This window comes from Artemia franciscana, chromosome 16 (genome assembly GCF_032884065.1).
Source record: "Artemia franciscana chromosome 16, ASM3288406v1, whole genome shotgun sequence".
NCBI classification, from domain to species: domain Eukaryota; kingdom Metazoa; phylum Arthropoda; class Branchiopoda; order Anostraca; family Artemiidae; genus Artemia; species Artemia franciscana.
Genome location: NC_088878.1, coordinates 8,178,941 through 8,191,392, shown reverse-complemented (window position 1 = coordinate 8,191,392; position 12,452 = coordinate 8,178,941). Strand labels below are relative to the sequence as shown.

At 34.0% G+C, this 12,452-nt stretch overlaps 1 protein-coding gene across 1 annotated transcript in view; it reads left to right on the top strand.

Moving 5' to 3' along the window:
* LOC136037008 (nucleolar RNA helicase 2-B-like) overlaps nucleotides 1–12,297 on the top strand; it is a gene marked incomplete at its 3' end in the record, with an annotated part of 60,586 nt that extends 48,289 nt beyond the window's left edge. Inside the window, 4 exon segments of the mRNA XM_065719418.1 lie at nucleotides 4,442–4,753; nucleotides 7,013–7,239; nucleotides 9,611–9,783; nucleotides 12,092–12,297. Of these exon segments, the coding sequence (XP_065575490.1) occupies nucleotides 4,442–4,753; nucleotides 7,013–7,239; nucleotides 9,611–9,783; nucleotides 12,092–12,297 (918 nt within the window).
* Between the last annotated feature and the right edge of the window lie 155 nt (nucleotides 12,298–12,452).

Genomic DNA, 12,452 nt, shown 5'->3' with positions numbered 1-12,452 from the left:
CAAGGCACCTGTCTCAAGTCGGATTGCCTTCTGGTAGGTTTGTTCTCTCCTATCATTCCACACTACTTGGTACTTCATTTTGTTTTCGGTTTGACATTCGATAGTCATAAGTTGTGAATTCAGGCTTGCCATCAGGTCAAAATAAAATCCCGAAATTTGAATGGAATTTTTTCTTGAACGTGTTAGAAAAGGTGTAGTTCTTGGTCATTTATATCTTCAAAATAAGTTTAAGGAGGTTTTCCTTAGGAAGTACGAGTTTTTTTGCATGATTATGACTCATTTTTTAGATCCACACGATAAATCCTACAGTGACATAATGCTGGCTCATCAGATTCACCACAACCTAGCCAAAAGTACCTGAACGACATTTCTAATGGGTATACGACGGAATATTTTGGTTCTAAAGTCTACAACTAGGGTCGTTAGTGTTCACGCGAGTCTTTTGAGGCATCTCCTAGGGACCCTATGCGGAAGGGTTAGGCGAGGGAAAGGGTTAAGCCAGATACTAGATGTTTTGCCATATCGTATCGGAGTAAAAATTATTTTTCGGTTGTTTACGCTAGGACCTCACCGAGAGTGAATCAACCAAATACCCTCGCAGGAAGAAAGAATCCAAAAAGATTGTTACCATCTTGCTACTAGGTTATTTACGCTAGGATCTCACACAGAGTAAATATTCCAAGCACCTTCACAGGGAGAAAGGCCTCATACAGGCTATCACCAACTTATTTCTAGTTTGTTACGGTAAGACCTCGCAGGGGTAGAATATGCCCAAAAAAACAGAGAGAAATGCCACTCCTCCAGCGAGTGAATACTGTTTGCGTGTTAGCACAAATAACCTCTTACACTCTCTATTTTTGGAACGCTTCCATGGGGAGCAAATACTGTTCACGCGTTAGCACAAAGTATCTATTTCAATTCTTTAAATACCCTTTATTTCCAGACATAGCATAGAGACAATCCGAAACCTGGCAGAGAGATATTTTCCTTTTGGCACGATTTAAAGCTTATTTAAGCCAACCAGACCTGCTGGCATACTATTCCGTCAAAGCACACTTCAGAACCAATCTATTTACGTATTATGTGTCTTTGAAACCAATGCATTAAGAACTAGAAGGTTACCACTAGAATGTGAAGCTGGAAGTTTTAACTTTTGCTAATAACACACAAAACGATGAGCAGAATTTGCACTTTAGTTTTCTTTTGAAACTTCAATTATAGTTAAAAGTTTTAAAGGGGCTAATACACCAACATACACTATTTGAGGCCAAGGTGAGATGAACATGGTTGAAAACAGACTAAAGAGGCTTGGAGGAATATTAGATAAGCCTAAATATGGATGGGAGATACTAAAAGCGTGGGAAAAGGTCTATTGGTCTTGGAACAGCCTTTGACTTTTACAGAGTTAGAATTAGATCTAGCTGCGATAATCATGCTTGGAAAAGGACTAAAGAACCTTGGAGGTACGTTAGATAGCCTAGACAAGAACGGAAGATTCTAAAAACGTCAAAGAGCGTGATGTGCTAGTTTTTTTCTAAGGGGCCAGAATTAGAGCCAGGTGAGATGAAGTACGTTAGATAGGCCCAAGAAAAGAAGGAAGATATTAAGAACGTCGGGAAACAACTTTTTGTCTTGGAATAGCCCTAAAGATACTAAAGATAGGTTTAAGTATGGCGACTCCTTCTTTTTTTAAAGTTTTGATTTTATGAATTTCCTGCATTTTGTCTAACTAAAATATCACAATTTCAAAGCTAGACTTTATAAATGAAATCACTTTGAATATTGATATTACTTCATATTGTCTCTTTAACATCCAAATAAAAAGTTATGTGTCACTCATAGATTTTTGGGAAATTACACAAGAAATCCTAATTTTGAAACCGTATTTCCAGTTTTATTTACTTTTTTCTAAATTTTAACTTTCCATGTTTGTTGTTTTGTAGGCTTTTAACGACGTGAAAAGCAAACAAGAAGACATGCACGTTCTGATATACGAAAATGAACTCTACACCAAGAAATGATATTTAAAGTAGTTCTCTAATTACACGTTGACCTTAAAAAAAGTAACGTACAATAATCACAAGGCATCTGCAAATGTAATATGGGAGAAAACACATTTATTACCCATCAGATGTAGTTGCATGTGTTGCTCCGCAAGTTTAACATTGGCAAGATCATTCTTAAGTTGTTAATGAGTGAGTCAAGTTTAACGCCCAAAGTCTTTGAGCAAGGTTAAGTAATGTCAAATCATCCGCAAATTTAAAAGTGTTGTCAAAGTTTGGTAAAACATTGTTAAAAACAATTAAGAATGCTAAAGGACCCAATTTAGTCCCTTGGGGTGCTACACAGGAAATTGATGTAAAACCAGATGAATCTCCGTTAGGGAGGACTACACATTGCTCACGACCAGATAAAAAACTAGCTACTATACGTAAAACAAAATCTCCGACACCTAAAGCCCTTGCATTATCAATAACTGTCTGATGATCCAAGTTGTCAAAGGCTTTACTAATATCAGCAAAAACAGCCTCAACGTAGGAACTACTTAACTCAAGATGTTTGAAAACAGTGTCAAGTATATGACATAAACAATGGGTGGTGCTATGATTCGGGCTAAAGCCAAACTGATTTGGGTTAATTTTATCTTGAATATCATCAAAGAGGAAATTGTAAATAAAACTTTCAAAAATTTTAGAGAAAATAGAGGTTTTTGATATTGGTCTTAAGTCAGAGGGGACTTTTGGGGTCTTGTTTTTTGGTATAGGTGATATAATAGCTCGTTTAAAACACACTGGAAAAATACCATCTACAAGACATTGGTTAAAAATTGCAGTTAGAGGTACACTTAAATAATGGGCACATTTCACAATCAATTTGGTAGGGATATCACCTGGGTAAACCGACTTATTTGTATCAAGATTTTCGAGTTTAAGCTGGGTCTGAAGTATTCTAATCACAGGAATGTCACTCACTGCACTGTTGGCCGGCATATTTTGGAGTGGCGGGTGAGTTTTACAAGTTGAAGTAAAATAATCGTTTATGATGTCTGCACTCACTGGGTTGCCATTACTATCCAGTAAGAGAAACTTAGAAGAGACCTTTCCCATGAGATCTTGGATACATTTGTGGAAATTCTTAGGGTTCGAATACAGTAACTTATTGAGCACGTGAGCACCATGCTCTTTTCTTGCTTTACGAATTTCACTAATAATAATGTTTCGAAGTTTTCGAGATTCCTGGAAAAATCCTTCCTTAAAGAGTCTATCACGTTCATTTATTAGGCACAAAATTTTTTTATTTATCCATGGTTTACAATTGGATTTGTAACTGACTTTTTTCACTGGAAAGGTGTCACAGTATAACTGGAAAAGTTCAGCTGAAAACTTAAAAGCCATTTCATCACCATTGGTAAGACATAGGATATTGGCCCAGGATTTGGAGCTAAGTTTTACTTTGAAATGGGTAATCTTCTCGTCAGTAATGGGTCTATATGAATAACTGATCAATGGTTTAGGGGGAAAGGATGATAAAGGGGTCCAAAAGATGCATAGATGGTCACTTGCCCCTAATGGAGGGGCTATTTTCGGGACACAGTAGTAATCTTCAACGTTGGTAAAAATCAAGTCTAGGGTTTTATCACTGCGTGTAGGTGACTTTACTACCTGGTCAAGACTAAGAGCAGCGCTAAGCCACTTTTGGTCTAGCTCATTAAAATCACCACATAAGGTAATTGCAGCATAGGGGTACTTGTGGCGAATTCTGTCAGTATAAAGTTGCAGATAAGCCGTCAGCTCCTTCTTAAATCCACTACGGGGAGGGTAATAAATAATACAAAAAATCATGCAAGATACGTCTTTTGGGAGGTTTTTGGGTCTGAAAATATCAGACCCATAGTCAATATACATATATGCGGTAGCGTAAGCTTCCACTTAAACGATCCAAACAATCAGATTTCATAGTCAATATCTTTGGATCTGTGAGAAAATATTTTGATACCGATTCGGCTGTTGCTTATGCTTTTGAAAATTTTTGCTCATATTATGCCATGCTATATCTACAACGTTTCTAGCTTTGTTGCTCTATACGTGTTATTGTTTTTTCTTAACATCCACAGAATAATTTTTTATCATAGCAACCTCTTTAAAAATATCTTTCAAGTTAAAATTTTTAGATTTTAGAGGGAAGGGGGTATTTACATCCAGTGCTACTGGGGCCTTCCCTCCTCTAACTCCATGAAGATACGCGTATGAACTAATTCTTATGTTTCAAATTCAAACTTTTTCTTCAGTAAGCTTGGATTCGTTACCTCAGTTTTGTATGTCACGTTTAGTCTACATATTGCACATACAGGGGGATATACAAAATACCATGAAATACGGTATATTAACGCAAAAGTCTTTTTTATGGGTGCTTTAAAATAATGTCAGTTGTTGTTTTCCAGATACCAAGTATATCAAACTTGTTGTACTTGATGAAGCTGATAAGATGTTGTCTCGTGGTTTCAAGGATCAGATTTATGAGATTTTTAAGCATTTTAGCAAAAATATCCAGGTTATCCTGCTGTCTACTATTATGCCAAATGATGTTGGAGAAGATGAACTTTTTGGGAAATATAATGAGAATGATCTTGATGTAGACGATGAAGACGACGTTGACGACGATTTTGATGTAGACGACGTTGTTGAAGTTACTAAACTTATTATGAGAGACCCTATCCGCATTTTGATTAAACAAGAAGAGTTAACATTGGAGGGTAAGTCTTGATTTTATAGATTGAACTACAGAATTCAATCTAAAAATAAAAATTCAGTATGAGAATAATCTTGTATTCTATATTTAATGTGGCTATAGCAAAGTTTAGAAACCCATTATATTTGGAATTTGAAAGTGGAGTAGGCGTCCCTATAAATTTGTCCAAAAATACCCTAAAAAAAAATTCAAGAACTGTTGCATTGAAACAGAAGATAATAGAATTTCCTACATTTTAATTTAAAAGAAATTGAACTGTAAAAACAGAATAAGAATTGACCTAGGAGGGTAAGACCTATTTTTTTCGTAAAATTCTAACCGAAATAAGACCCAAAAATCAGATAACACTGAAAACATGATAAGCTGAAAACAACTTGACGAATAATTTAAAATGATTCTGATAGGATCTAAAAGTCATAGAATCTCACTGACTTACGTGGTGCTTATATGAATGAACTATAAAAAAAAAATATTTAAACATTGCTGCCTTATGAAGCATGATGCTTTGTAGAAGAATTAATATCTATACTACTGAGGCCTTAACGATCAATCCTTTAAATTGTGTTAATTGTGGCAGATTGCCAATGAAACCCTAGATCACTTTTTTTTTGAGCGCTTTTTCTCAACAGAAAAACCTCAAATAGTAAAATTCATTTATGTCCCATAAATCAACAGTTTCTTCCAAAACCTCGAACTGTTTTTGTACAAAATAATTTTGTAGATATTTTTTTTAGAACTTGTACATAATAACACTGTAAAATTTGCCGTCAAGACGTCAAGTATATCATGAATATTAAATATATGTCGTAAATATAAACAGATTATAATATTAACTTTATAATTGTAATGAGCAAGCTTAGAAATCTTCTAATACGAATTTTGGTGGAAATAATAATACCTGTCCTCAGTGTGTCTTGATTTGCAATGTCTGCATTTTTTTTATAAGTTTATGATGTATGATCTTACCAAGCTAGGAAATCCGAAAAAAAAAATTTGGTAGAAATCATACCTCACTACTGAGAAATAAATATAATTTTGTTTGATCTATGATTCTATATATCAATTTTAGCCCTTAAATTTGGTGGAAATCTATTTTAATTATTAAGGACCATTCCTTAAATAATTCTTGAATGTGCCCTGGAACCAAATTTTGGGAAATTGCTTAAAAACCTTCCCTTTACATTCATATCATATAGATTAAAAAATTTTGAATGACTAAAATCAGCAAGTTGTGTTAGTTCCATTTTTTTAAAAGTGCTAAGTGCTTTGCATTTCGATGTCTATATTGCAATTAGTATCAAGCAAGTTGTGATAGCTCCAACAAGTTGTGATAAGCAAGTTGTGACAAGCAAGTTCTGAAAGATCCATTATTTTTAAATTGCAATGTGCTTGGCATTTGATTTCTATATTGAAATTAGTATCAAGTTTTGATCCGCGCTGATTTCTTTTCCTTATATTTTTATATTTAGATGTTGGTTAGTATGTTTATGACAAGTTTTATGATTCTTTATTTATTGTATGCCGTTTCCCAAATAACGGGCCATTGAGCCCTTTGGGATATTGTTTTTGTTATTGTTATCTTATGAAAATAAATAGAACTTGAACTTAAACTTGCTCAAAAGCCCTTAAACACGATTTAAATGATTAGTTATTAATACGATTTTGGATCGAACGGTAAGGTAAAATTTATGCTCAGTGTAAGAATTTTTTGAACAGCCTTACTTTGATCCGAATTATTTCATTGTGATTAACTTATAGTTGCATTCCCTAAATTATGCTAAATTATCCTCCGTCGAAAAAATTACAAAACTTCTATATATGAGAATTTAGGGTTGGGGGAATTGAAGGACATGCACTCAAGTGGCTCACCCATGCCTTTTAATCATACAACCCTAAAACTGAAACACATTTCCTGCTAAGCTAGCTTTGGGTGGTTTTGTCCTGTAGTGTTTGTTTCGTGTTTTTCCAACTTGGACTGGGCTTATCATATTGCCCTAACAGACATTTTCTTTAGCCTTTCTATAGTTCTGACTAAAATGTTGGTTCTGAAATATCGATTTGAGGTAATGTATGACTTTCTGGTACAGAAGAAGCTAGATCCGATAAATAACCCTCCAACTGGTTTTCAGCCCTCAAAAGGTTGCTAGAGCTCTTCAGTTTGTAGATTGACTGTCGATTCTATATAAAACCGCAAATTAAAAGCTATTACTCCGTTTTATACCAAGTGTAGTACCCTCTTCTAATGATTCATTATTAATTGCAGATATTCAACATTTTTACGTTACTGTTTCTACATGGGAACGTGCAAATGGAAAAGCCATCATTGCTTTTGCTCGTACCTGGTATAACACTGTGTCTGAACGTGAACGTTACGACACATTACATGTTACCCAGGCTATAATTTTTTGCAGTTCGGCTGATGTGGTTCATGAAATAATGAATCAACTAGTATTGTGTCTCCCTATTGAGCCAACTAATTTTTTGTCAATGGTAAGACTTTTTTGTGTATTTAATCCAATTTTTTATGACTAAAAGATAGTAATATATGAATTTTTATTTGACAAGACTAAATAATAGGGTGAAAATGCGGTATGGATTTTGGGACTTGCATTGATTTCACAAGTATTTTTCTTGTTTAACAAGTACTCCTAGAGTCTTTAGTTACTGTACATGTATCAATAAATGGGGGAAAAGATCGCTTTTGCTGATTATGTCAATACAGAGTCAAACTCTGCTAGGTCTTTCTTTAGGTTTTTTGAAAAACTTGGCTCTCTTGCGGTAAAGAGATTTATTTTTTTCACGTTTATAACAAATCTCAAGAACAACCTAGCAAACCTTAGGTATAAATTGATGTAGTAAATAAAAGTCTTTTTTCTCTATTTATTGACGTATATACAGTCACTGAAAGCTCTTAAGCTACTTGAAAAATAAAGAAAAAGAGGAAATGAGTCATGATACCAATAACAAATTTTTTCAAGCGTGTGTGTGGGTTTTATTTTCGCTAAAAAAAAAAAAAAAAAAAAAAATCAACACAAGAAGACTATAGCTTTTGTCTGCAATACATATATAGATATGCCTTTTTGATATCCACTATTTTCAAGTATGTCCAGTTCAAGAATCCGAGAAAATTTACTGGTTTAGTCAAAAGAATGTTTTTTTTCTGTATATACTACAAAAGATTTTCTTTTTCTCAATTTTTCACCAATAAATCCTTATATTTAATCTTCATACTTGTTTTATTTTTCTGTTTAGATGTGACATTTCCCCTATTTGTTAACATCCCTATATTACCAGATACAAAACCTTATAGGCATTCTTTCAAGCTGTTCGCGATAACGAATTAGAAGTTCGTTATCACGCCGCTCAATAGCAGTCAAAACTATCGCAAAAGAAATTTCGGTTTCATTAGATATATTAAAAGAATTTGCTTATTATGTGGATTCCAAATATATAAAATTCATTAAGTTTAATTTTAATCATCAAAGGCTTCGAGCCTGAAAAAATTTGCTTGATTTTCGGGAAAGGGGCGAAACACCCCAAACTCCTATCTTCAAAATGTTGATTTTACATTTTTGCCATAAGAATGATCACGGATAGGTGTTTATTTAATTTTTCCGGGATGATTGTATAGAACTAACGGTTCTAGAATATCTGAAGAGGGCTCATTTGAACGGAAATCAAAAGTTGTAATGCCTATTTCAGTGGCCAAAGAAATTTGCATAATATATTACATATGTAAAGGGGGCTCTGCCTTCTCAATGCATCGCTGTTTAAGCTAAAGTTTGACTTTTTGTCCCAATTCCTTAAGAACGACTCGTGAAATACGATGGCTGTTTAATTAGAACAATAAGAAGCTGTTGTAAAGTTACTAAAACAGTTTAGCGTGAGGAGTTTATCAAGTTTTATCGAAAAAAAAGTTTTACCGAGAAGGAGGCAACTCCCACTATACACGCAATAGTTTCTGTTTGTTTTAATTTGAAGCTTCTTGTTTCTTTATTTCATATTAACAAAACTTTTTTCTCATTTAATAAGTTTAAGGGTCTTTTAAATATTATAACGTTAATAAAATCCTATTTATATAAACCACAACAATACTAACTAAGGTGAACTGATTCCATTTTTTCCCATGATTCATTAATCTTTATGGTCGATAAAAAGTTGCCCCCCCCCCCAAGCACTCTCAAAATTATTTTGCCTTAGGCGTGGGATTAGCTGCTTAAATTTTTAAGTATCTTGTTAGACCTATAATGAACTGGAATATTGAGTAGTGCAAAAATTTCGTCTTTATCTTAAGGGGAAGGTGTATTGGATTTTTCTAGGAGGGGGGAGAAACATGTTAAAAGTAATTTTCATGCCACTAGTTTTAGTTTTTGCCACTAGTTTTCATTATTTTTTCCAGTGTATTTTAACTCGGATGGATTAACGCTGCACTTGTTTATATTTAGATTTATGTGAATGGATTATGAATAAGGTATAGGGTGTAGAATATAAAGGTTATTATATATCTGTTGATTTTTTTGTTTGTCTATTGTTTCTTTTCTTTCTATATATGCCATTCGGCATTTGCGCTGTTTTTTTATATGGTTTAATTCTTGTTGTAAATAAACATATATCTATCTATCTATCTATCTATTCTTGTTGTTTTCGGCAAGTAAAATCAGAAGAAAAGCATGCAGAATTCTGGAAATCTAGATAAATGGTTCTCATGCTGTTATTTACCATTTGATCTCCTCTTAGATATTTAGCCAAGTTTGTTTGAAAGTACTGCCTCTTTTTCTTTAAAGTATTAAATTTTTTTTAATATTTTATTCATTATTTGTTAATTAATTTGCTCAAAACTATAAAAAAAAATTTTCTGCAGCATGACCAGATGGACCAAAAAGAGCGCGAGAGAATTCTGCGTAAATTCTGCTCTGGATCGTCTCGTTTTCTCATCACAACAGATCTTCTTCCAGTTCGTCCAATTTACTGGCAACAAGTATCACTTGTAATTAACTATGATATACCCCTCACAGTGGAAACGTATATTAATAGGTAGGTAGTTTTATTGCTTCTTATGTGCAAGGTTTTATTCTGGGAAGGTGAGCTAATTGAAGTCTTGATGGTATGAACTCTAGCCCTAACATAAAGAATGAAAACGATCGAAAATGGGTTTCTAAAGGCCAACTGAAAATACTGAAGAAACACAGAAAGTGAATATTTCGCGTACAGTGAATTGTATTATTGATAAATAAAAGAGGATACCCGTTTCTCGAAAGCATGTCCCCGATAAAGTCTAGTTCTGCTGTGATGTAGGATTCAGATCAAATGTTTAGGGCATAATCAACGACAGAGATTACGACAGCTCTTTTAAGTTGTGGGGGTGGTTTGACATAAAATGTAAATATCTATGGTTTTGTGTTGGTTTCTGTAAATAGTAAAATTGAGTTTATCTAAGCTACGAATAACTAGCACATCTAGAAATGAGATTTTATGTGCAATTTCAATTTCTAAGGTAAACTGTAAATTCCTATCATATGTGTTAAGGTGGTCTAAAAAACCAAAAGTTCATTTTCCCCGTAATTTCAAAGTGAAAGTACGTCATCCATGTATTGTCCCCAAAAGACATGTTTCAAGAAATGCGAATTTAGCGCCCAACTTTCAATATGCTCTACATAAATATTCGCCAGTAACCCGGAGAGAGGCGAGAGGCCTAAGAGGAAGTTAGCCCTCCTTTTACTTGTGGTGGCATTCTTTTTTTTAAGTTTAACTTGATTACTCGTTTCTAAGTTGAAGTTGAAAGATTATTTATTTTGATTGAAATATCTTCAACCATTATAATTGATTGTTTTATTTGATTTATGTTTGTTTTGGCTCTCACTGATTTGGTTATAATAATTTCTGGTTGCTGTATGTTTGAGTTGTTATTTCTGTCGTAGTTGCATTTGCTTTTAGTTAGTTTAGTTTACAAAGATATTTAAATACTATGGCTCCTTCTGGAAGGAGTAGAAATCCCACCCCCCCTCATGCTTATATTGAAATCAGTCTTTCATTATTAAAGGCAACGCTCAACTTTGGTTGAGTAAAGAACAGTTTACTACTACTCCTAACAACTTATCCCAGGACCAAGTCGCCTGAGGCCCACAGCTACAAACTCTTCTCCTTCACCTATTCTATCCAACACCCCTCTCTTCACACCTTCCCTGAAAGTTTCCATCTCCCTTAAATCTCTCCTTACAATATCCTTAGACCCTAACTGAGGACGACCTGCTTTTTGTTTAGCCCTAGACGGTTGGCCAAAAAGGACAAGTTTTGACAACCTGTGACTTCATCTGAAGAACCTGCCCTAGCTATCTCAATCTTTCTCTCATTGTAATCCTAAAAAGCGTTATTGAACCACACTATTAGGACAGCTTACTGTTTGAGATATGGTCAGTCAGTCGGGTATCCAAAACAATCCGTAGGCACTTTTTTGGAAAATATCTAGCAAATCTTACTCCGTTTTCAGAGGATATCCATATTTGACCACTGTTGTAACTTTAGCTTCCAATATCCTAATTTTAGTTTGCAGACTGGTTTGCTACCTTTAACATCTTTACTACAGTAGCCGTCTTTACTAATAATACTACCTAGGTTAGTAAAGTCGTCCAATTAATCGATCTTTCTGTTACCCAGTGTCAAATTGTCATCCTGTCTTATTCCTAGCCTTAGCGATTTAGTCTTCTTAACATGACCTTTCGAATATTTTCTTGCATCTTGAACTTGCAAAACCTCTAAAAGTTCATTCATTTTGCTAACACTTTCATATAGGATGCTTATTCATCAGCATTATCTAAATCCTGGAAAGCTTTACTTCCCCATTGGATTCCGTGTCCATCGATTGTCTTTGCTGTTCTATTTAACGCTCCTGGACAAATTTATGGTAGAAAGTTTTTTGATATATATATTTTGGATAATATATATATATATATATATATATATATATATATATATATATATATATATATATATATATATATATATATATATATATATAAATTTTGGCCAACGCAAGTTTTGCTTCGTGCAGTTTTTTGGGCTTAAGTAATCCATGGGTGAGTCTTTCAGCTATGTATGAGGTAATCTGGAATCTTTTTCGACAAAACAAGTTCAATCTGATATTACGTGAAATTATTCTCCGTCAGGTATTATATTGTAAATAGACTATTTGGGGCCATGCCTGGTTTTGACAGATGACGAGATTACGTTCGTCTCCAGAATTTCAAGTGTTTTTGTTTCCTTTGTTTTCCATATAAATAGTGCATTTTCTTACAACTTGCAAAAAGTAATGAACTCAGAATTGTTAGAGTCTTCTCTATTTTAGTTTCAAACGCACAGAAGAAATATCTAAGTTGGAGAAAAAATTCATTGACTCACAACAAGCCTTAGAACAAATAGAGGCGATTTTGATTAAAAACAAGGTTACTTCAGGTCAAAGAGTAGAAGTTGAGCATTTTTTGAAATCAGATTTACAGGAAGTACAGAACAAACTATCTGCGCCGCTCAGAGATAAAGACGCTATTCTGCCAAGTAAGTATGTTTGCTTCTAAACCATTTGAAATAATCGACTCAATGGTCTGATAGCAAGTATCAATGGGTCTCTAATGTAATTTATTTTAATTCACCCCTCTCCACTGCCACTTCAACTGGAACTGGGGTTATCAAAGCTTACAACGCTAGGAGCT